General features: G+C 38.1%; 1 protein-coding gene across 2 annotated transcripts in view; it reads left to right on the top strand.

Moving 5' to 3' along the window:
• TNIP3 (TNFAIP3 interacting protein 3) overlaps positions 1-24345 on the top strand; it is a 117655-nt gene that overhangs the window by 36076 nt on the left and 57234 nt on the right. For both annotated transcript variants that reach the window (XM_057502581.1, XM_036922991.2), the window contains exon 2: positions 8795-8903. In XM_057502581.1, the coding sequence (XP_057358564.1) occupies positions 8795-8903 (109 nt within the window). The remainder of the gene's footprint in view (positions 1-8794; positions 8904-24345) is intronic.

The raw sequence follows: 24345 nt of genomic DNA, 5'->3' as shown, positions 1-24345 counted from the left end.
TGAGCCACGTCTGAAACTAGTTTCTACCTGAACTGAATGCAGAGTGCCCTCTAGAGGCATCATTCAATCAATGCATATTTGCAATTGCACATGAACCTACTTAAATTTCTATAGGTTTTCAGAAACAGTTCTTGTTAAACACATAGGTTTACTCTACACATAACAATAACTGATCATGATTTGATTCAGCATGTTATGTACCACCCCTAACAAAATAATGTAAGGGATCTGACAAAAAGTGACTCCTGCTTTATCAGCTGGAGAAAAGAACTGGGAAAGTGCTATCAAAAGAGAAGACATTGAAGTGCATATGTCATTTTGTGATCTTTGATAAAGATGTTAGATGAAATCTCCCAAAGGCTTTATGCAGAAGTAATGTCTTCCTAATTTATTCCATTATTTCCTCAACAGCCATAAACAAATCAGGTATAGATTCAGATCAGCAGGCTGTCTCACCTATCAGTCAGTTAGTTGGCTCTGTACCTTTGTTCATGCTGCTGCAGGTTCAAAACTGCTGATGAATTAAAATCAAGAATTGTAATCATGTCTTGACATGAAACTCCACAAAAGATACGAAAAAATCACATTTAAATAGTTATCGTTTGAAAAAATATCATTTAATGATCAATTAATAGAAAGGGACACTATTTCTATTATTATAAAAGTTATAGTGTCTTAGTTACTTAATACCTCAGATACAGTATTAAAAGCATCTGTTTCTTACCATCTTTGCTAAAATTGAAAAGTATTTGAATTCAATTATTTTACCAATGGCTGTTCCTCTTAAAAAAGCTCTTTCAAATATTTGTACCAATGAAATTCATCTTTAGCAATATTGATTTAAGAGAATAGTTTTAAGATGATATTGGTTTGTTAATTGATAATAATTTTTACCTAAATACATAGTTAGTAAACATTATTGAGATACTAGGGAAAATATTAAGACTTAAAATTTAGTCTTCTAATCTTTGTAGACAAAGTTACAACTGGGTGCTGTGTAAAGTAGAGATTTGAGAGACACAGTTTGATGAATTAAAGGAAAACTATAGCTGACAGAAGAATGTGGCTATATCAGATGAGTATACCAGATCTAATTTAGCTCCTTTGCTTTTCTGATATAGAAACAACTGTAAAATATATCAATTAATGTTTCTGCTGAAATTTTTATTTCCAAGAACATTCTAGGGGAAGAAAATTCTTTCCTCCTTCTTTCTTATGTCTCAGCTGGGGCTCTGTAACAAATGACAACTTAACAAGAGAAAAGCATACACATTTATGTTTTCTGTGCGATGAGAGCCCTCATATGAAAATGAAGACCCAAAGAAATGGCAAAACCTGAATGCTGTACCAGGTTGAACAAAAAGAAGCTTTTGCGGAAAAGTAAAATACATGGGGAGGCTAAAGGAAGATAATAATTTTAACAAATCTGCTTATGCAGAATTCTTTCTCAGTCTTAACTTTCTGTCCTTGATGATAAGAATGCTCTTTTCTCCTAATTTTATCTCCTGTTTTCAGGAAGAAAAAGGAGAAATCAGAGAACTCTTCTTGCATCTGCTGTTTTCAAGTGCCTGTGGCTGGAAATAATCCTATTGGTCGTATTTTGGGGCAGCATACTCTGCTAGCCTTCAACATACACAACAAAATATATATAATTGTTCTGGGCATGTATAGCTAGTTTAATTTTGTTTTCTTCCAGATGTTCATCAATATATCAACATGAGTAGGCAGTTGACCTTTGAACAATATGAGTTGAACTGTGCAGGTCTACCTATACACAGATTTTTTTCAGTAAATGTATCGGGATATATTTTAGAGATCTGCAACAACCTAAGAAAACATTTTGTTTTCTCCAGCTTACTTTATTGTCAGCATACAGTAAATAATGCATATAACATACAAAATATGTGCCAATCAATTGTTTATGTTATTAGTAAGGCTTCTGATCAACAGTAGGTTGTTGGTAGTTAAGTTTCTGGGGAGTCAAAAGTTATTTGTGGATTTTTAACTGTGTATGGGGTGAGCACCTCTCAACCCTACCTTGTTCAAGGGTCTGCTATATTTACACTACAGAACCATGGTGCAGATGCATTGAACTTGCCTGGAATTCTAGGGCTTGTAGTGGAAAAGTGTTTCATCTGATACAGTACTCTTAGCTGTTAAGTCTCTGTCAGCTCCTTTTCCCAGAGGCAGATGTATTGAGATGAGGAGAGGAAAAATAACATGGCTACCACAGAGAGAAGGCATCTAAAGAGGACAGAGAAGCAACCCACACATGACTTCTTAATATCAGTCTCTCCTTCAGTACTACCTTGTCTCTTCATTGACCTCAGCTCTAGTTGTTCTTGACTATTTGTTCTCTTTTCAAATATTTAATAATCACTGTAAGTCTTTGGAGATACAATGATTAGCAAGTAAACCTGTCCCTGCCCTCAGGGGTTTCTACTCTACTGGAGGACATGAGTGAGTAAACACGCAATTACAGTAAAGTATAAGCTGTGTAATGATTGCTATGAAAAGACCTAGTGGAACATTTCATGCAATCTGGGGTTCTGTTTCCCTCCCGTATTTAAGGTAAGAACTGTAGGATGGTTTACATTTAGCTAGACAAAAAGGCCAAGGTGTGCATGTACCAGAATATCTTTAATAGAAATAGTGTGTATTCAGAGATGCTATACCTATGACAGTCTGTCACTCTGCCCTTGTGAACCAGAGAGTTTCACTCAGGGAAGAGCAGTTCCAATAGGAGGCCAATCCTACCTCAGTAGGACAGCTGTAGGAGGACATGGTTTCTACAGATTTTTGCTCACTGGTACCCTTTCCTGGCCTGAACAGCACCTGCAGCTGTACTCCATCTCTGCTCCAGTCTAGCTCCTCTGCCCTCCTGGACCTCCTGGGTGCAGCCACAGAGGTTTGGCTTGGTTATGCGGCATCAGTTCAGTGAGCTGGTGCAACACAAAAGCAGAGGAAATAAACAGACATCCAGCCAAGAATACAGATCAAGGGCAATAACAGAGTCCATGTATATCAGAAATATTACTCAACCTCTGGGCTTTCATTTCAGGCATGTAAAGACCATTTTTAGATATGGATTTAAATTATTAAACCACATAACCTTGATTAAAACTTTAGATATATTTATTCTTTTGGGAGTCCAATGCTACTTTAAAATTCTCTGAGAAATCTTTTCTCTTCTAACTTCTTAAGCTTCAACTGTTAAAAGTTCCCAGTTACTAAAAGAATTAAGGCATTATGACTTGCTCATCTAAAACACATATATACAGAGTAATTTTTTTCTTGAGTAATTTGTTTCTCTCCAAATTAGCCAGGGAGAACTCAGAGTACTAATCATAATAACAATGTCGTAAACGCAGTAAAACCTAAAAACTAATGCTTGACAGTCTTTTAGACAGCATTTCTCATTCACCTCTAACTCAAAGGTTATAATTCCTGGTCTTTGAACAACTGGAAACATTTCCATTATAGAAGAACCTGATACTGAGTTTTTTCTTGTCTTATATGAGAATATGCTTTGTTCTCCAGAATCTTCCTAAAAAGACTTGGCTTATGACATAAGATCAAAACATAAAATCTGACCTTGGCAACAGACTGGGAGGAAATGTGGACATTTGAGGTGGGTGAGTGTGTGGAGGAAGGAAGAAGACAAGGGTCCTTAATTCCTGCAGAGGCTCTTCTGTCTGTCACTTAACCCCTCAGAGCTTCATTTCTGTGTCTTGTTAATGCAGGAGATGAATGAAATGATCTTCAGGTTATTTGCAAGATTGTGGCTATCTGTTTTGTCAATTGAGTGTGATTACTTTCTTCAGGAACTTAATTGAACTTGCCAAATGAGGCAACAATAGCATGCAACCATGAAAACTGGGTCTGGTGGTTTGGGGTCACCTGCTCACCATGTCATTATCAGCAACTGGAAATTCAAATGGTCTTCAAATATAGATGTCCAGTATGTTAATGCCGATGTACAAAAGGTTAAAATTATGGCTGTATTAGAAAAATAAAATGAATATATGTCTATGGTTTTAATTCAACTCATTAATTAATGAAACATCCAGAAAGATAAGAAGGTACATTCAAAAAGCCATCTGAAGAGCTGGGTATTTGTAAGGCAATTTAATAAAGGAATGTTAGAATAAGATGGTTAGATTAGTTAAAGCCCTGCAAGGTAGTAAGCCATAATTATATTTCTACCAGGGAAAATGCTGCAAATTAACAATGTCTAGGTCCTATTCAAATAGCAAAATTTAAATAATTGAATAATCTTTTGGAAAGCCTATTAAACAATGGTATTCAAAGACACACTGTATTGTCAGAATTTTTTTATAGGAAAGAAATAAATCTTATTTTCTTCTATAAAATAAACCTAAGGCAATGAGCCAGCTGACATTCATGAAACGAAATGAATTTCACTAATTATAAACAGAATATAAAAATATTTTCATCCACTAAATTCTTGCATTAAAGAATAATCTATAAGATTTTCTAAGTATGATATAAAACCCAAGTAGGTGACACGGCTGCCTTTTATGTGAGGCGTGACTAAACTTGTTGATTATCTGTTAAACCAAACTAAAATTTTTTTGTGCTTTTTAAATTAGTTTTCTTTTCAGTACGACACTAAGTGTATGATTCCTATTTTCCAAACTCATTTGTTAAAGTGTTTGGTAACTGGGCCACCCCCTCAGAGTAGTAACAGTGGTATCGGTCACTGAGCACCAACAGCACGCCTAGCACTGTACTAACCACTGTACATAAGGCTATTCTTACTGACAACCTCACAATATAACATTATTTTCCTCTTTTTATAAACCAGGCCTTAGGTTTCATAGAGGGCAAGGGACCTCAACTAGGTCCCACTGTTATTTTCAACTCTGAAATCTTACCCTCTACTTTCTACTGCATCATACTGCTTTTTTCGGAGCTTTCTACTTAAGTTCTGAGGCATCATCATTACGGCGAGAACGATGGCTGTAACGGCAGTGGGAAGGGGAGTGAGTGCGGGTCCTGCCCTGCCCAGACTCTCTGGCGCTTCACCCCTTGCACGTCCTTTCAGGTCCCAGCTAGTCCCTTTATCAAGGAAGCCTCTGCTGACTAATTATCTGAGACAGCTTTCTCACACCATTACTCTTGCCCCTTAGTTCTATCTTATTTTCTTCTTAGAACATTTTGTTATTTTTATTTTTTATGATTTATTTGCTTCAGTTCTGTTCCCAGACCCTGTGTGCTCAAGCCCTGTCCCAGCCGCCGTGGTCAGCACTGAGACCAGCTAACTCCTACGTGTCACCAGAAGCTTCCCTATGTCTGGTCACTGCCACATAGATCTCTTCCTCTTTGCTGTCACTTCCTGTAGTGACGAAAGTCACTGAACCTGTGGCCACCACACTGAGGCTCACTGTGCACCAAGTCCAGGAACCCACCAGCCCCCGAGGGCCTGTCCCTCTTTGACTATTGTTCTGAGGGACATGTACTGAGCCCTACTCTCAAGAGAGCATGCAGAGCTCCTCCTGAGGCAGAACCTTCACTGTCCTGTCCAAATGAAAAAGGAAAGGGTGGCTGCTGGCCTCTAAGCATGTTTACCACTAAAGCTGAGACAGTTCAAGAACCATCACTGCTCATGATTATTGCTGTGAAAAGTCAGTGCCCTACAATAGTGGACACTCGATAAATTATTGTTGAATATTGAAGGAGGCACATAATTCAAGTATAGAAGAGCAAGGCAGCCATGAGAGGAAGGTCCTGAGCTCAAGGGTCCATTCCAAAGCTCCTATTAGTGTTTCTGTGCTTAATGATTTATGTCTTAACTTTATCAGTCCTCTGAGTCTCAGGTTACTGCATACATTTTAAGTGAGCATCCAATTTAATGGTTAGATTTGAGTTAATGTTAGGTGTCCTGAGTTAAACTTCATCCTGGAATCACATTTACACAGTGACAAATATTTACTGAGCTCACACTATTTTCTAAGAAGGGACAGAGCAGTGAATGGAAACAGACAAAGCTCCTCTTCTTTTATGAGACATGGGCTAGACAAACAGTAAGCATATAAGAAATAATAAACATAAAAATAATAAGTTCTAAGAAGAAAGTAAAACAGAAGTAAGGGACAGCAGAGATGATGTGACAGAGCCGTTTCATATAGGCTCATCAGCAGAGAGAGGCTTTCTTGATAGAGTGATCTTTGAGGCAGGACCTGAATGGCATCGGGGAGCTAGTCATGCAGAGGTAACAGCACATACCTAGGGCCTGGAGTGGGAATCATGCTTATCATGTTCCATAAACTGTGATGGGGCAAGTGCACCTGGAAAATAAAAGCAGGGAGCAAGCGAGTAGACACTGAGCTCAGAAACATGGCAAGGGGCCAGACCACTTGAAATTTGGAAGTCATAAAAATGAACCTCCCTGGGGTTTGTAAGGCTGAATAACATATTTGCCACACAGGACAACATAGTACCAGTATTGTGACCTTTTGGCAGGCAAGTCTGCCTCAGAGTAAATCAGAAAGCTGCCTTAGGGGCTTAGAATGTGAAGTCCAATTCTAGTCTGGGGGGAATCTAATTAATCTGGAGGATTTAAGCCAGTTATTAAAACAATTTTGTGGCTCCTCTCAGAGGAGTTGTGGGAAACAATGAAGATAGTTCGAACTCAGTGCTAGGTATATGAAAACTTTTGGGCGATGAAGGATTTACAGTGGACCCAGTAGCTTGTAATGCACAGTGACATCATATGTGGGACATGAGGTATAGACATTTCACAGCCTGAAAGAATAAATATAGATACCTTCCTATCTATATGAATATAGATACATTATCTAGGTACTTTGTATTACAAATAATAGAAACCAAACAAAGCTAGCTTATAAAAAAAAAGACAAAGATAATTCATTATAAAGGCATGGGCTGGTTCACAGACTCAAAGGATAGGAAGACAGTTATGCCTTAGAAAGGGCTTATCCAGAACTAGAAAATTGTGAAGACTCTCTCCATCTCATAGCTCTATTCTCCTACCCATGTGCTTCACTCTTATGCAAGAAGTGAATCTTATTGGCCAAGCTGGGATCAGTTGTTTACTCTTGGTCCAATCAGTTATAAACAAGGAAATGACATCAGGTAGTGTCAACAAGCATGGCTGTGAGAACATGCTCCTGAAAGTAACTTTTAAAGAAGATAGGGGACTGGGCAGACAATTCAAGCAACTGCTGCCACATAGCCATGTGATTAGATCACCCACCTACATATTATTTTATGTGGAGACAACTTTGAAAAGTATTCATGAAAGATCTACCCTAATCCAAGGGGTTTATTTTTAGGGGGTAAAAAGTGATAAGGCAGGCAAAAAAATATGTAAAGAAAAATCACATAATGTATGCAAAATTTTTCTTGTGACTCATGTTGTTAATGAGGAAATTACTCCATCATGTCAACATGGTGTGACCTGATTCAGCAAATCTGGTTTAAATCTTATCATTATCAGTTAATGGTCATGTGAATGTGAGCAATTCATTCAGGTGTTCAGATAAATAAAGCAGTTGGTATAGAGTCTGCTTGAGGGAACTTCCAGATACTCTTTGACTTATACAATATTTCCATTTTGGTGGTAAAGAATTGCTTAGGGATATGTTCTCAGGTTAACTGAAGACATACAGCAAAAATGGTTAAGGGACAGGCTGTACAGTGTTATTTACAATAGGCAAGACATGGAAACAACCTAAGCATCTATCAGTGGGTGAATGGATAAAGAAGTTGTTGTATATACGTATGATGAGATATTATTCAGGCATTAAAAAAAGGAAATCCTACCATTTGTGACAACATGGATGGAAGTTGAAGTCATTATACTAAATGAAATGTAAGTCACAGAAGGATAAATACCATACTATCTCACTTATGTATAGAATCTGAAAAAAATAAAAAACCAAAAATGTCAAACTCATACAAAAAGAATTGGATTTCTAGTTACCAGAGGCAGAGAGTCAGGGAGGGGGAGTAATTGGAAGAGGTTAGTCAAAGGTACAAATTCCCAGTTATAAGATCAATAAGTATTACAGATGTGGTGCACAACATGACCACTATAGTTAACACTGCTGTATGAGATAGAAGAAAGTTGTTAAAGAGAATGGATCCTAAGAGTTCTCATCACAAGGAGAATATTTTTTTCTTTTTATTTTACCTATATGAAATGATGGATGTTAACTAAACCTATTGTGGTAATAATATCACAGTATATGTAAATCAAACCATCATGCTCTGTACCTTAAACTCATACCATGATTATGTCAATTATTTCTCAACAAAACTAAAAAATAGAAACACACACACACACACACACACACAAAGAGACAGGCTACAGAATGTTACAGATCTGAGTTTGATCTTGACCCAGCCAATGTTTTGCATTTTGGCCTCCATAAATTAGTGTATAAATTAACTTCCTAAGCCCAAATTTACTCACCTGTAAAATGCATGTAATTGACTACTTCAGTGGATTGTTGTGCCCCTTGAATAAGAAAATGAATGTAACTCAACCTGGCTCCCTGTGAGTGCTCAATATTGGTCATTGTTATCACTTGCATAAGCATGCAAGTAAAGGAAAATTAAATTCTAAACTCATTAAAGTATTCTTATGGCATGGATTAATGAAAACAAAATGAGACTAGAGATCTGGAGACTCTAGAGGGGTATTGTATACAAATAACACTACCATGTCATTCACAAACTCATTGTACATTTGGTTAATTTTTAATCACATTTATAAAATGTGACTTTCCTGTGTTCCCTTGGACAGATGTGAAAGCATGGAGCTGGACAATAAAATTCGTGATCTGATTGAGAGAAATATGTCTCCTGATCTAAAAAGGGCCATGCCAAGTCACAGAAATACATGTTCTCTGAAGGTAAGAAAACTTCTTCTTGTCTACTTTTTTCTCAAAATACCTTTCAACAGTGTGTTCACCAAGAAGAATTTATGGGGACAGTCCCCTAATCACTTACAGTAACATGCTTCCTTGATAGCTGAGAGGATAAAGAAAACTAGTATAAAACTTCTCTTACACAGTCACTTCCTGTTACTAAAAAATCCCTTCAGCAGAAAGAGTTTAAAGTGTGATACCAGGTGACAGGGACCACAGGAAAGCAAGAGGGAGCTCAGGCTACTAGAAAGAACATTTAATACAGTGATGTCTCTCTTCTGGGAGGAAGTAACCCAATTTATGTAAACTCACTGATAACAATACAACTCATGTCAATTTTTTTAAAGAAAAAACAAAGAACTCCTGATTAAAGTAGTTGACTTGGAATTTCCTTTTGTTTCAGGATATCTGTCTATGGTGCTTTATATAAGTAAATAAGATTCAGGGATAAACTTATCCCTTTCTAGAAATGCCTCCAAAATGACAACATCAACTCTGAAGCTCTTTTGCCCTCTTGATTAGAAACTGCTTTAATGATCATTTTTTGACTGCATGGCTGACATTTTAAAAATTACATTTTTTAGCACTTCTACATTGGCCCTTCTTTCTAAAGTAATTCGTGTTCATTGTGGAAAAGCTATGCTGAGCACAGAGAAATCTATAAAGATCATGTAAAGACAGATTTACCCTGGGACTAATGATGCTTAGATTCACCCTAAAACAAAATGTACTTTTGTACCTAATTTGCATTCACAAATTTGTATATCTTTTTCTCTTAAAGGAGGCCCCAGAATTGTATAAATCTCAGTTTTGCTAAACATAGATCTGCCTCTGAAATCTTTTCTAGTCCCACCAGTCCTAGAGAGCATTTATAAGTATTTAGTCTCTCCATGTTTCTTTTTCTGTGACACACACACACATGTGCACATACATCCTGTTTTGTTAAACCTAATTTTTTTCACTTAATATGTTGTGGATACTCCTGTATCTCTATCGTTCATTCACTTAATAAATAAATGATACTGTTTGTGTCCTAGTTCTATGTGCTTTTTTTCTGTTTAGAAACTCCCTCTTCCTGAAGAGGTAGTCGTTTATTTTCAGCTAGAAGTGAGTATCTGCTAATGGTTAGGAGCCAAGGAAGGCTTATCTCCCCTTCTCTTTCTTCTCTTCTTATCCCTGCTTGCAGCCCTCATACATATACCTCTAACTCCCAATTAGGACTTTTTTATTCCATGGAAATGTGTCCTTTTCTATGGTGGCCTTCTTGTCTAATCCCAGAAAGAAATTTAATGAGAATTTTAATCCCCTTCAGTTCCCTGATCCTCATATTCGCTGGTTATCAGCACCTAAGAGTCAGGTGCTCCTGACAGACTTCCCTCCCAATTCCAATAATTTTGTCTTCTGGATTCCTTCTTGTATGGTAACGACCTCTTCTACATCACATTGCCGTCTCTTGGTAAGTAGTTCCCATTATTTTGGGGACTTAACTGAAACTTGTTTCCTTCTCTAAGATACCACTTCTTCTGTCACTTGCTTGATGAAATGGGCTCATTTTCCCACACTCCACACATCCAAGCAAAAGCTAGCCAGTTCGCAGCTGATTTTTTTTCCTTGTGAAGTGTAAGGTAGATATCTACAGAGAGTGAGATGGTTAGAGGTGAGATCCAGTGTTTAAGAAAACTGGGTAAGATATGAAACGGCCAGTGGGAGACAGAGGGACAGAAAAGAGGAACAAACTGGGTTGCTGAGTAGCAGTGGGGATGGAGCTAAGTTTGAAAGTCACCACTTTATGACAAAATCAATCACTAAACAATATTTGGGTTCCTATGTGTTCAATATCTCCACCACCCCTTACCAGCTTAAAATATGCTCATTTCTCCTCCACTTTTAAACATATGTGAGATCCCATATTATGTTATGGGTAATGATCTAACTTACACTTACACATGATAGTCACACTTTTGATAATGGCAACTAAGACTTTCTGGGCCCTTATTACAAGTTCCACCTTGATAAATCCAATGGTTATTTGCGTCTGATCTTGTCACTTGTCCTCTCATTTGCTTTTCATGCTATGCACTAAATTCAGCTTTCTTAAAATGTCTTACTCCATTAACATCTATTAAATTAACCCCTTATCACCCTCTGCCTTTCTTTCTCTGATCTTTTCTTCTCACACACCCTCACTGGCTTCTCTTAAATTATTTACCTATGTTCTATTTTGTTACCCAGATATCTGTACATAGCCCTTAGCTCAATACAAAATATGCCAATGACACAAAACACATACACTTACTAAACAGAGCTCCTTTCTACATGCATGTCAATTTTACCTAGTATTTTCAATATTTAATTCAATGTTGTTCCTGTAAAATTGCTTGTTTTTTTCCTCCTCTACATTTCCTACCTTGGTTAATGTATCATTATTCACACAGTCATCAAAATTTGGGCATAATGCTGGATTCCTCCAGGGCTGCCACTCTACACAACACTAGGGGGTACCAGGCTCAGAATAATGCCAACTTTTCTTCACCCTAGACCCTTAAGGTCTTGCCTGTTCTATCTTCAAAATATATTTGGACTTTGTTCCTTTTCCTTTATTCTTATTACTGTGCCATACTTCAGATATTCATTGTCTCTTACTCAGACTATTTTCAGGAGATGCCTAACTGGTTTCCCTTCTTCAGTTTGCTCCACACTAATTCATTTTTGCCAGCACAGTCTTGCTAATATGCAAGTGCTTAAAACTTAAAAGTAGATTTTTTCCCTATATCATCATAAAGTCCAAATGCTTTGGCTTGATACATAAAATCCTCCATGATTTGCCCCTGCCACCATTTTAGAACAAAACATTAGAAAGAGGATGTAATATTTGTTGGTCACTTATAACAGGTATGGGGGAAAATTTGTTTATATTATGTTGGATATCTACAACACCATGTAAATATGGCTATCCTTATCCTCATTTTTCAGGTGAAGAAAACTAAGGTTCATAGACATCTTAAAATGTTACCTAAATTCACAGAATTGTGGAGTTCTACTGTCAGGATAGGAAACCAAGCTTTTTCTTACTGTGTCATGCTATCTTCTACATAGCCAGCCACTTCCCAGCATGCTGCTTATGCCCTAGCCACCCCATAATCCTTTAACAGGCCATACAGTTTCATAGGCTATCCCTTTTCACATGATGTGTATTCTTTGTGGAAATCCCTTTCTCCTTGCTGATTGGGAAAACTGTCTTTATGCCAACTCAAACTGTTCAGGGTACTTTTAACCACCCTCTCTCTAGTCCCACAGAGTTACTCAAGTCCCCCTCTTGCTCTGCTCTAAATCTTTACCTTCTTTATACCTAATCATATGGTTTATAGCCTTGGTTTTGTGATCATTTACATACAGATGTGCCTTCCCCATTAGTCATGGGCTTTTGAGGATGGAGTATAATGTTCCATGGAGGTATAAAGTGTCATGACAGAGAGGTTTTTCTAGAAGGCACCAGTGTTAAATAACATGTTTGATTTCATGAACCATGGTAAAGTGAGATTTACAATTAACTTATCTCTAGAGCCTCTCCACAAATAATTTCCGAAGTCTGCAGGGAAATATTGAGTGAGCACTCATAAAAGTAGTCTCGCAGCTGCAGTGTGGAAGCCACCATTGGTCTCATCCATTCTGGTCTCCTGAAGTCATCAGATGATTCTCAGATGTTCACCTACCACTGTGGCCTGTAGACATCAGCCGTACTGTTCTGGGGAGCCCTGCTGTTCTTCTCTTAGTGGTGCCCAATGCAGGATATGTCCCCCAAAGCCCCAAAGGCAGCTAAACATTATTGTTTTTTTCACCTTAGTGGAGAGATGTTTTCTTTCCCAACTTCAGCTACACAGACCCCCAGTACTACCTTCCATCTATAGTGTTTGCCAGAGACACGTGCCTGAGTCCAGGCAGTTTTCCCTTTGGGTTTCAGCTGCCATGTATAGCATGACTACCCCAGGCCAGTGTTCTGCAAAGCGTTTCTGTACATTAGACTCTTTCATCCTTATTCTTCCACAGATGGGGAGTTGAGGTTCCTTGAGGCTCAGTGATTATTCTCATAGTCTTACAGCTAACAGGAATTGGGTTCTTGAGCTAAATACAGATCTGCCTTCCTCAAACCCATTGCCGTATATTTCTTGACCTTAATTCCTGCTCCCTTATCTAAGGGTTCCTTGGTGGCTGAGCCAGAGTTCAGGCTGGTGTCAGGAGTGATGCTGTGGTCAGAGCAATCCCTCCTTTCCTGGCTTGGAGCAGCACCATTGGATCAGGCCACCGAGTCTGGACTCTCTGAGAGTAAGGTCTGCTAAGAACAAGCCCTGGGAGTCTTTCTTCATCCCAGTGAACTTCTGGCATATCCTGCTCAATTGTCGTCTGAAGGTCTCTTCAAATATTTGATTACTTGAGTAAACAGCTTGGTTTCCAGCTGGAATGGCTGCTGAATTATTATTTACACAGTAGTACTCTGTAGAAGGAAATTGTACATTCAAAACTAAACAAAAGCTTCTTTTTTTAAATTCTCACTGAAATATTGATAGAACAAAACAAGAGAAGTATAAGAAAACTTCTTTCTGGGTAAAACAAAGGTGAGCCAATGACAAGGGCCTGTGGAGTGCATCCCTTGTTTTCCTGGTAAATAAAGTAAGTATAAGACTGAAAAGGAGCCTCCCTTTCCAGAGGCAGGAAATGAATTTCTTTATGACTTTATGAGATGGAAGAGTGTAGCTGAATAAAAGAGATGTGATTTAATGAAAGGGCCTGAAACATATGTCTAGTTTGCTTTTTGCTCAACTACCTTTGCCAAAAATAAGTAAAGGGGGAGAATTACTATAAGAGAAAGTGAGTAGACTGACTCATTGTTTTGAGGAAACAGAAAAACATTATTGATGAACATGAGGAGCTCCATCAGTATGAAAGTATACTTTGATATTCTGGGATAGTTGAAGCAGAAAGCTGGAAAAAAAATCATCGAAAATCTTGCAGGCAAAAAAAAAAAATTGCTTAAGTGAGGGTAATATTCAAGATTCCAAAATGAGTATTAATGAGAAGATACGCTAACCAAGACATGGTCCTCATACTATGAGGAAATTAACATGTAAACATTAATGTATGACTCTGTAATTGTTTGTCTTGAAATGCAAGAGAAAGTGATAGGGGGCTTGAAATATATATTTAGGACATTTCACACATTACCGGAAATAACATTTCCGGTAATGTGTGAAAACAGCAATGCAACTTAAGAGTGAGAAGAATGGGGAGGATTAAAGATGGCATGAGAGGTGAGACAGAAGCTTCCTCCTAAAACCGCATATAATACGAAATTATAATTAATATGATTAATCATGAAGGAGCAACAGGAAAGAGGGCTGTGCCAAACTGCATACACCTGGAGAAAAGAATAAACCTCATGGAACAGGGTTTCATACCAAAGCTGTGGCCTGGCAGGACCCAAGCCCTTCCCCCACCCCAGCTCACTGGCAGGAGGAAGAGAAAGGGAGTGGGGAGGGACTGGAGGCCTGAGACTGCTGAATACCTAATTCCGGAGATCTGCTCTGGGAGCACAACCTACATTTCATGGTGCTTTCATGGTACTCTCATGATTAGGAGGTTGGAAAGCTAAGACACGCAGAATACCTGGAGAGATAGAGATTCCAGCCACTTGTGGAAAGCAGGGATCCATATCTGGCTGCTTTGGGACAAAAGAAAGATGGGCAGTCTGAGAGAATTCCTAGCAGCAAGAGGGCTACTAATGGGGCAAGGGTTGCACAGAGCTTACTGCTCAGGAGAAAGGACAGGTAGACAAAATTGTCTGGGAGCACTCTGCTAGCAGGTTGGGAACTTTCTTGATTTTCAGGTGCTCCAGCTCCCTGGCTGGCTACACAGTTCGGAAAAACCCCTTCTGTGATATGGAGCCTAATGGGCCTTTCTCCCGGCCAGCCTCACCTGGCTCTTAAACCAGCAAACCCTACCCTGGCATTAGGCCAGCCAGAGGGAAACCCCATCTACAGGAACTACAAATGCAAAGCATAGAGGCTTATACCTGTGTGCTCGGCCCACTGGTTCTGGCAGTAGAGGCAGGCATAGCAGCCAGGAAGCAGGAAACACCTCTTTCCTTCCCTTAGGCACCAATACCGCTCCCCTGTGACCTGCCAACATTGCTTCAGAGGCTGAGCAGCTCCAGAGAGTAGAGCTTCTGGGCACTAGAGGGCACCATATACAAATATGAAATGCCAAAGAAATCTGGTTCACAGTAAAATTATGAATACAACACCTGAGAAAGATTCAAATGAAATCAACCTCATGAATCTTCCTGAAAGGGATTTCAAAATAAAAATCATTAACAGGCTCATGGAGGTACAGAAAAATATTCAAGAATTGAGGAATGAATTCTGTTCAGAGATACAATTATTGAAGAGCACAATGGAAGGTACTAAAAGCAGATTAGATACAGTGGAGGAGACAATAAATGAAATAGAAATTAGAGAAGAGTAATACAAAGAAGCTGAGGCACAGAGAGAAAGAAGGATCACTAAGAGTGAAAGAATATTGAAAGAACTGTGTGACCAATCCAAATGGAACAATATTCACATTATAGAGGTACCAGAAGAAGAAGAAGAGAGAGAAAGGGAGAGAAAGTGTCTTTGAGGAGGCATTATTGAAAACTTCCCCAATCTGGGGAAGGAGATAGTCTCTCAGGCCATGGAGATCCACAGATCTCCCAACACAAGGGACCCAAGGAAGACAACAGCAAGACACATAGTAATTAAAATGGCAAAGATGAAGATAAGGACAGACTATTAAAAGCAGCTAGAGAAAGAAATAAGATCACTTATAAAGGAAAGCCTATCAGGCTATCATCAGACTTCTCAGCAGAAACCTTATAGACCAGAAGGGAGTGGTATGATGTATTTAATGCAATAAAGCAGAAGGGCCTCAAACCAAGAATAGTTTATCCAGCAAGATTATCATTTAAATTTGAAGGAGGAATTAAACTATTTCCAAATAAGCAGAAGCTGAGAGAATTTACTTCCCACAAAATGTTACTACAGTGTATTTTGGAGGGACTGCTATAGGTGGAAGTGTTCCTAAGGTTTAATAGCTGTCACCAGAGGTAATAAAACCATAGTAAAGAAAGTAGAACAGTTAATTAATAAGCAAATGTGAAACTGAATAAACTATCCTCAAAGTCAGTCAAGGGATAGACAAAGAGGACAGAATATGATACCTAATATATAAGAATGGAGGAGGAACAAAAAGGAGGAGAAAAAAAAGAACCTTTAGATTGTGTTTGTAATAGCTTCTTAAGTGAGTTAAGTTAGACTCTTAGAGAGTAAGAAAGTTAACCCTGAACCTTTTGTAACCACGAATCTAAAGCCTGCAGTGGCAATAAGTACCTATCTATCAATAATCACCCTAAATGTAAATGGACTGAATGCAGCAATCAAAAGACATAGAGTCACTGAATGGATAAAAAAACAAGACCCATCTATATGTTGCCTACAAGAGACTCACTTTAAACCCAAAGACATACACAGACTAAAAGTGAAGGGATGGAAAAGGATATTTCATGCAACTAATAGGAGAAAAAAGTAGGAGTTGCAGTACTTATATCAGATAAATAACAACAATAATTCAACACTGCAAAATCTGTGGGACACTGCAAAAGCTGTGCTAACAGGAAAGAATATTGCAATACAGGCTTACCTCAGGAAAGAAGAACAACCCCATATAAACACTCTAAACTCACAATTGATGAAACTAGAGAAAGAAGAACAAATGAGGCCCGAAGACAGCAGAAGGAGGGACATAATAAAGAACAGAGCAGAAATCAATAAAATTGAGAACAATAAAACAATAGAAAGAATCAATGAAAGCAAGAGCTGGTTATTCAAGAAAATAAACAAAACAGATAAACCCCTAGCCAGGCTTATCAAAAAAAAAAGAGAGTCGACCCACATAAATAGAATCAGAAACAAGAAAGAAAAAATGACTACAGACACCACAGAAATACAAAGAATTAGTAGAGAATACTATGAAAAATTATGTGCCAACAAACTGGATAACCTAGAAGAAATGGACAACTTTCTAGAAAAATACAACCTTCCAAGTCTGATGCAGAAAGAAACAGAAAATCTGAACCGACCAATTACCATCAACGAAATTGAATTGGTAATCAAAAGACTACCTAAAAACAAAACTCCTGGACCAGACAGCTTCACCGCTGAATTTTATCAAACATTTAGTGAAGACCTAATACCCATCCTCCTTAAAGTTTTCCAAAGAGTAGAAGAGGGAATACTTCCCAACTCATTCTATGAGGACAACAGCACTCTAATACAAAAACCAGGCAAAGACACCACAAAAAAAGAAAATTACAGACCAATATCCCTAATGAACATAAATGCAAAAATACTCAACAAAATATTAGCAAAAATACATCAGAAAGATTATCCATCATGATCAAGTCAGATTTATTCCAGGGTTGTAAGGATGCTACAACATTTTAAAATCCATCAACATCATCCACCACATCAACAAAAAGAACAAAAACCACATGATCATCTCCATAGATGCTAAAAAAGCATTTGACAAAATTCAACATCTATTCATGATAAAATATCTCAACAAAATGGGTATAGAAGGCAATACCTCAACATAATAAAGGCCATATATGACAAACCCACAGCCAACATTATACTTAACAGTAAGAAGCTGAAATCTTTTCCTTTAAGATGGGGAACAAGACAAGAATGGCCACTGTCCCCACTTCTATTCGACATAGTACTGGAGGTCCTAGCTATAGCAATCAGACAACACAAAGAAATAAAAGACATTCAGATTGGTAAGGAAGAAGTTAAACTGTCCCTGTTTGCAGATGGCATGATATTGTACATAAAAAACCCTAAAGAATCCACTCTAAAACTACTAGATCTAATATCTGAATTCAGCAAACTTGTGGGATACAAAATTAATACACAGAAATCTGTTGCATTCCTATACACTAATGATGAACTAGCAGAAAGAGAAATCAGGAAAACAATTGCATCAAAAAGAATAAAATACCTAGGAATAAACCTAACCAAAGAAGTGAAAGACCTATAATCTGAAAACTACAAGACACTCATGAGAGAAATTAAAGAAGATACCAATAAATGGAAACACATCCCATGCTCATGGATAGGAAGAATTAATATTGTCAAAATGCTCATACTGCCTAAAGCAATCTACAGATTCAGTGCAATCCCTACCAAAATACCAACGGCATTCTTCGATGAACTGGAACAAAGAGTAAAATTCATATGGAACCACAAAAGATCTGAAAAGCCAAAGCAATCCTGAGTAAGAAGAATGAAGCTGGGGGGATTATGCTCCCCAACTTCAAGCTCTACTACAAAGCCACAGTAATCAAGACAATTTAGTACTGGCACAAGAACAGATCCATAGACCCATGGAACAGACCAGAGAGTCCTGATATAGACCGAACCATATATGGTCAATATTAATATTCGATAAAGGAGCCATAGACATACAATGGAGAAATGACAGCCTCTTCAAAAGCTGGTGTTGGCAAATCTGGACAGCTACAATGTAAGAGAATGAAACTGGATCATTGTCTAACCCCATACAAAAAAGTAAGCTCAAAATGGATCAAAGACATGAATGTAAGTCATGAAACCATAAAACTCTTAGAAGACAACATGGGCAAATATCTCCTGAATATAAGCATGAGCAACTTCTTCCTGAATGCATTTCCTAGAGAAAGGGAAACAAAAGCAAAAATGAACACATGGGACTACACCAAACTAAAATGTTTCTGTATGGCCATCAACAGAACAAAAAGGCATCCTACAGTATCAGATAATGGATTTGTAAATGACATATCCGACAAGGGGTTGGCATCCAAAATATATAAAGAACTCACATGCCTCAACACCCAAAAAGCAAATAACCTGATCAAAAAATGGGCAGAGGATATGAAGAGACAATTCTCCAAGAAGAAATTCAGATGGCCAACAGACACATGAAAAGATGCTCCACATCACTAATCATCAGGGAAATGCAAATTAAAACCACAATGAGATATCACCTCACAGCAGTAAGGATGGCCAGCATCGAACAGACTAAGAACAACAAATGCTGGCGAGGATGCGGAGAAAGGGAACCCTCCTACACTGCTGGTGGGAATGTAAGCTAGTTCAACCAGTGTGGAAAGCAATATGGAGGTTACTCAAAAAACTCAAAATAGAAATGCCATTTGACCCAGGAATCCCACTCTTTGGAATTTACCCAAAGAATACAACTTCTCAGACTCAAAAAGACATATGCACCCCTATGTTTATTGCAGCACTATTTATGCTCCCCAACTTCAAGCTCTACTACAAAGTCACAGTAATCAAGACAATTTGGTTACAATAGCCAAGATATGGAAGCAACCTAAGAGTCCATCAGCAGATGAATGGATAAAGAAGATGTGGTACATATACACAATGGAATACTATTCAGCCATAAGAAAGAAACAAATCCTACCATTTGCAACAACATGGATGGAGCTGGAGGATATTATGCTCAGTGAAATAAGCCAAGCAGAGAAAGACAAGTACCAAATGATTTCACTCATTTGTGGAGTATAACAACGAAGCAAAACTGAAGGAACAAAATAGCAGCAGATTCAGAGACCCCAAGAAGGGACTAGTGATTACCAAAGGGGAGGGGTTTGGGAGGGCGGATTGGGAGGGAGGGATATGGGGATTGAGGGGTATTATGTTTAGTACACATGGTGTGGGGGGTCCCAGGGAAAGCAGTGTAGCACAGAGAAGGCAAACAGTGAATCTGTGGCATCTTACTACACTGATGGACAGTGACTACACTGGAGTATGGATGAGGAGTTTATAATATGGGTAAACGTAGTAATCACATTGTTTTTTTATGTGAACCTTTCATAAGAGTATATATCGATATTACCCTAATAAAATATTTAGAAAAACAGAGTGAGAAGAACAAAGTGCTCAAATTTCAAAAATATCCTTAAGAACTGAGTAAGTTTAAGGATCTTGTCTTGTCTTTGGATTCTATTTTGTTTTTCTGATTTTAACTCAGAGGCAGTCCCCAAAATAGGCTCTTAGTAACTTTGGTACAAGTTGAGGCAGGATTTCCCAGTGACTGAGGAAAAATTCTAGATCTGGACATTCCTCCCAAGATAATTGCCTTAGGAAAATTCTTAAGATGATTCAGAATAATACCAACTATGAAGGAAAAATTTCCTGTAAGCTACAGTAAGTTGACACACGTTTTCTGGAACCACATTGTTGAGGAAAAAAACCAGTTTCCCTTTCCTCATTTCCCTTTTTTAAAGGCTAGGCTAACTATCCTTTATCAAAATGAAATTTTGATTATCAAAATCTTTTCTCATCTGTAAAATTGTGATAAGTATATAAAGTGAGTGGAAAATCTGAAAACAGTTTTAGGTATAGAGGGGAAATGCTATTTATTATTATTATTATTATTATTATTATTATTATTATTATTATTATTATTATTATACCAGTAAGATTAGCTTGAGCCTCAAAAATTTTTTTAACATGTTTCTCATATATTTACTGGCTTCCCCTTTGAATCCCATTATTTAATTTCACTGGTGGTAGCTTGGGAATGTTTTTTTCCCTTCCATGGTTGTGTGAGAATCTATCTACTTTTGATTAGGAAATGATTGAATAGTTAGCTAGAAAACCTCTTCCTACAAGTTGTCAGGCAATCAGAAGGCCTGTTTAGCTCAGCAGCCGCACCTTGTGGTGTTTCAAGTTCCATTTGGCAACTTGGGTGAAGTTGTTTCTAATGAGCTATGTATGTTTCTCTTCTATAAGGTCAGCTATTAGTTTTAGTCTTCTAGGTCTAAAAGTGTAATTAAATCTCAAAATTAAACAGGTTACTGGGTAAAATAGCCAGTATGTGTTTCCTAAAATATCACTGTAGAGTTATGTTGACCTCATGGCTAACCTATAATTCTTCCTTCCAGTCGTTATAAGGATTTTAAAAGGCTTTTTCTATGCATAGATATAAGTATATGTTCAGATAAGGACATCTTGCTGTGTGTGTCTGCCTTGAACTCTACTTCATAATAAGGTTTATTACCAGGGGCCACAGGAAAACAGACACAAGTCTGTAAGCTAAAATTGCACTCAAAGGCACAAGAATTAACTCTTCAAAAAGAAAAGAGTCAAAAGCTCCCCCTAATTTTTGAAAGGCTTCCATTGGTTGGGCAGAGGCAGTCTACAGAACAGCAGAAGTGAGGCTCTCTCTTGAGACACTTGCGAGCAGGACACTGTTTTTCTCAAAGGCTGTCCGTTCTTCCCTGGAGGATTTGTGCCGAGTTCCATAAGAGAGGGAGTCACAGAAAACTAGATGGTGTGGATTGTCCTCTGGAAGATGTAAGCAGCAGATGGGAAAGGATTCCTTCCACTCAGTGAAAATAACAATCCTGGCAGCTCCAGTTCAGGTGGCCAGAGATGCAGCCCAGAATTCTAGGAGGGGCTGGTGGAGGAAGCCACCAAGCCTTGAAGTGAAGAGTGATAGCTGGGTGGAAGCTATAACCAATTTTATCGTTTTAACTGACTAAAAGAATAGAAGGCATCTAGGAGCCTGCAAAGAGAAGAAACAGAATTCAGAGTTTTGGGGTTTTTATTGAACAGACACTTAAAGCCAAATGTATTACCCATATTCTCAGAATTATTGCTCTACCTTTGATTGTCTTCTCCCAGACTTGTATGACTTCTGGAAGTAAATTTGAAAAAAAACTTGTGATATGTCTCCTTTATTATGCAAGAAGAATGACATAACCTTCTGGGCTGAGAATTTGTAAATTCATGTCATTAAGGAAGTGAAATATTTGGCTTGGGAGATACCATGAATAATATGTTTGTAAGACTTGTTCTTTATGCTCTTTGTCACAAGTCTGTGTATCTGTGTTTGATCTCTTGAGCTTTGTGGCAGGATGTGGGTCTCTCGTAAGGACTTCCAAACCCACGCTGGGTTTTGGAATCAAATACTTTAATAAGCCTTCTTTCTCAAGCAAGCCTCCCATTTCTAGTTTGATTGGAAACTCTTTCTCTCTGGGTGTGGGAAAAATACTAGCAAAATGGGCGCCATCGGTTCTCACTGAAGAATGCCTGTATCATTCTGGATGAAATGTATTTTAAGACTCTTTTTGCCTTATTTTATAGTTGTGGGAAGAGTGAGGGTTGACCCACAAAGTATGTAAATGTTTTTTCCTATGGGATTTGGAATATGTAGCAAAAAATGAGATTAATTTTTTTTCCTCCAATGAGGAAGATTCACTCTTTAAAATAAATTTTCTTAAATCATTAAAGACCAGTTAGAAAATGCTTGCAATTTTCCAGACTACCATAATACTGAGAGATTTTCTTTTGAGTCAGGCTCATTTTCAGATAAAACACTCCTGATATACACTCTTTATATCACCCATATTTCCACTGAGCTATCACCATAGGCTTCCATTATTTCTACATCATCTTTATATCCACATGCTTTCCTCATTTTTATATATAATTATAATATTTTACTTAGAAATCATATCTAAATTTTTGCTGGAATGCCTTGCCTCAAGAAGAAATAATCTCTTTTGCATGAGGTTGACCAAGAGAATTTGGAATAATGCAGAAATGATTCTGTCAACAATGGGGTGGTCCCTCTGACCTTCCGATTTTATATTCAAAAGAGAAAGTACTTTAAAGGCATGCCTGTTATGCTCATCTTTATATCCTGGTATTTAACATAGAACTCAATCCGTAGTCTATGATCAGTAAATATTTATGATAAGAATGCTACATGAATAAAGGTGAGTTCAACACGTGAGCAAAGTACAAGAGAAAAACGAAGTGATCTGCATTGATATCAGGTGATAAGGAAGTAATATTTTTGCAGAGAAGAGAAAACATTTTTTAAACCCAAACACAGGATTACAGTTTTGGGAGGCTAAACTTTTCTGACCACTGGTAGTAGAAATTAATCTCTAGGCAAGTAGTGTAGGAATTGGTAAGATTTTGTTTCAATATGACCTTGGAAGTCAATCCAGTTCATATCTAGCCCTTGCAAAAGCTCGATTCCCTGGAAGCTTTCTTTAATTATATTCCTCAATGGCTCAGACTCCTGCATCGAACAAATAAAGGATGTTTTGTCCAGTAATTTTTAGCTGCATTGTTCAAATCTCCCACATAGGTGGAAGGTTCTTCACGGAAAAAGCCAGAGTCACTAAGTGAGTTCTGGTTTCAGGTTAGCCACCCGCTTGTCATGTAATAACCAGAGACAAGTCACTTAACAGTCTCTGAACTTCAACTTAATACCTCTCCTGACAACCTCATAGGGCTGTTATGAAGTTCAAATTGAAACAGAGAAAATGTTTCTAACCACATAACTCAGGTGTGCAAAATTACAGTTTCTTTGTTTTCTAAACTGAATTTAATTTCAGTCTATGACTTGCAGGAAATCTCAGACACTTCAGCATTTTCTCAGGAAGTTTGTGTTTTCAGTGTAGTCATGTGTAGGAATCTCTCTTCTCTCTCCTCCTCATAATGGAACCTAGCATCTGTGAAGCAGATTTTGTAAAGTAATCCATGTGGAGTAGGGTTGTCTGATATAGCGAACAAAAATGCAGGATGCTAAGTTAGGTTTGAATTTCAGATAAAAATAATCAAACTATTACATAGGGTGTACCTTTTCAAAAAATAAAATTCTTGTGTATCTAGAATTCAAATTTACCTGGATTTTTCTGGCAACCTTAGGGTGGGGACATCCAGGCTGCAACAGTCCACCATCTCATGCTGTTGTTGGCACAGATGGAATCTATCCTCACAGTCTTTTCATGTGCCTGCAGCCTCCCTGGCAATCACTGAAGCTTCTAGGTCACTCCTCTTGCCCCCATCCTCAGGTCCATGTGGTAAATACTGCATTCTCCTCAATTTGAAGCCTCAATTTGAAGGCTTAAGTCCATTAAACCTCAGTGAAATATTGTCACCTCCTTCTCAGTAAATTTCTGGCTCTGTTTCCACACCACTCTGGGGCTCAGTTGTCTTAGGACCTCTCTACTGGACACACTGCAGAGCCTCAGCTGTGTACCGTGGTCGCTTGGAGAACTGAGGAGAATTAGGGATTTGTTCTTTCCCCAGGCTTAATCCAGGGGGTAAGGCTGAAGCTCCCTCGCTCTTTGAGGTTTGATAGATGATGGATCAATGCTTAGAAGTAGGGAATAGGGCTCAGTTTTCATGAGGACTCAAAACATCAAGATCCTCTTCTTCCCTGATTCTTTTCTCATTTTCCCCAGGCCATGAAACCTTTATCTATTCTTCTATGGGGAGGCAGGGGCCAAAAGAGGTGAGAAATAGGTTAA

Source organism: Manis pentadactyla, chromosome 5 (assembly GCF_030020395.1).
Source record: "Manis pentadactyla isolate mManPen7 chromosome 5, mManPen7.hap1, whole genome shotgun sequence".
Taxonomy (NCBI): Eukaryota; Metazoa; Chordata; class Mammalia; order Pholidota; family Manidae; genus Manis; species Manis pentadactyla.
Note: the sequence above shows the minus strand (reverse complement) of the source record. Positions and strands in the feature narration are given on the sequence as shown.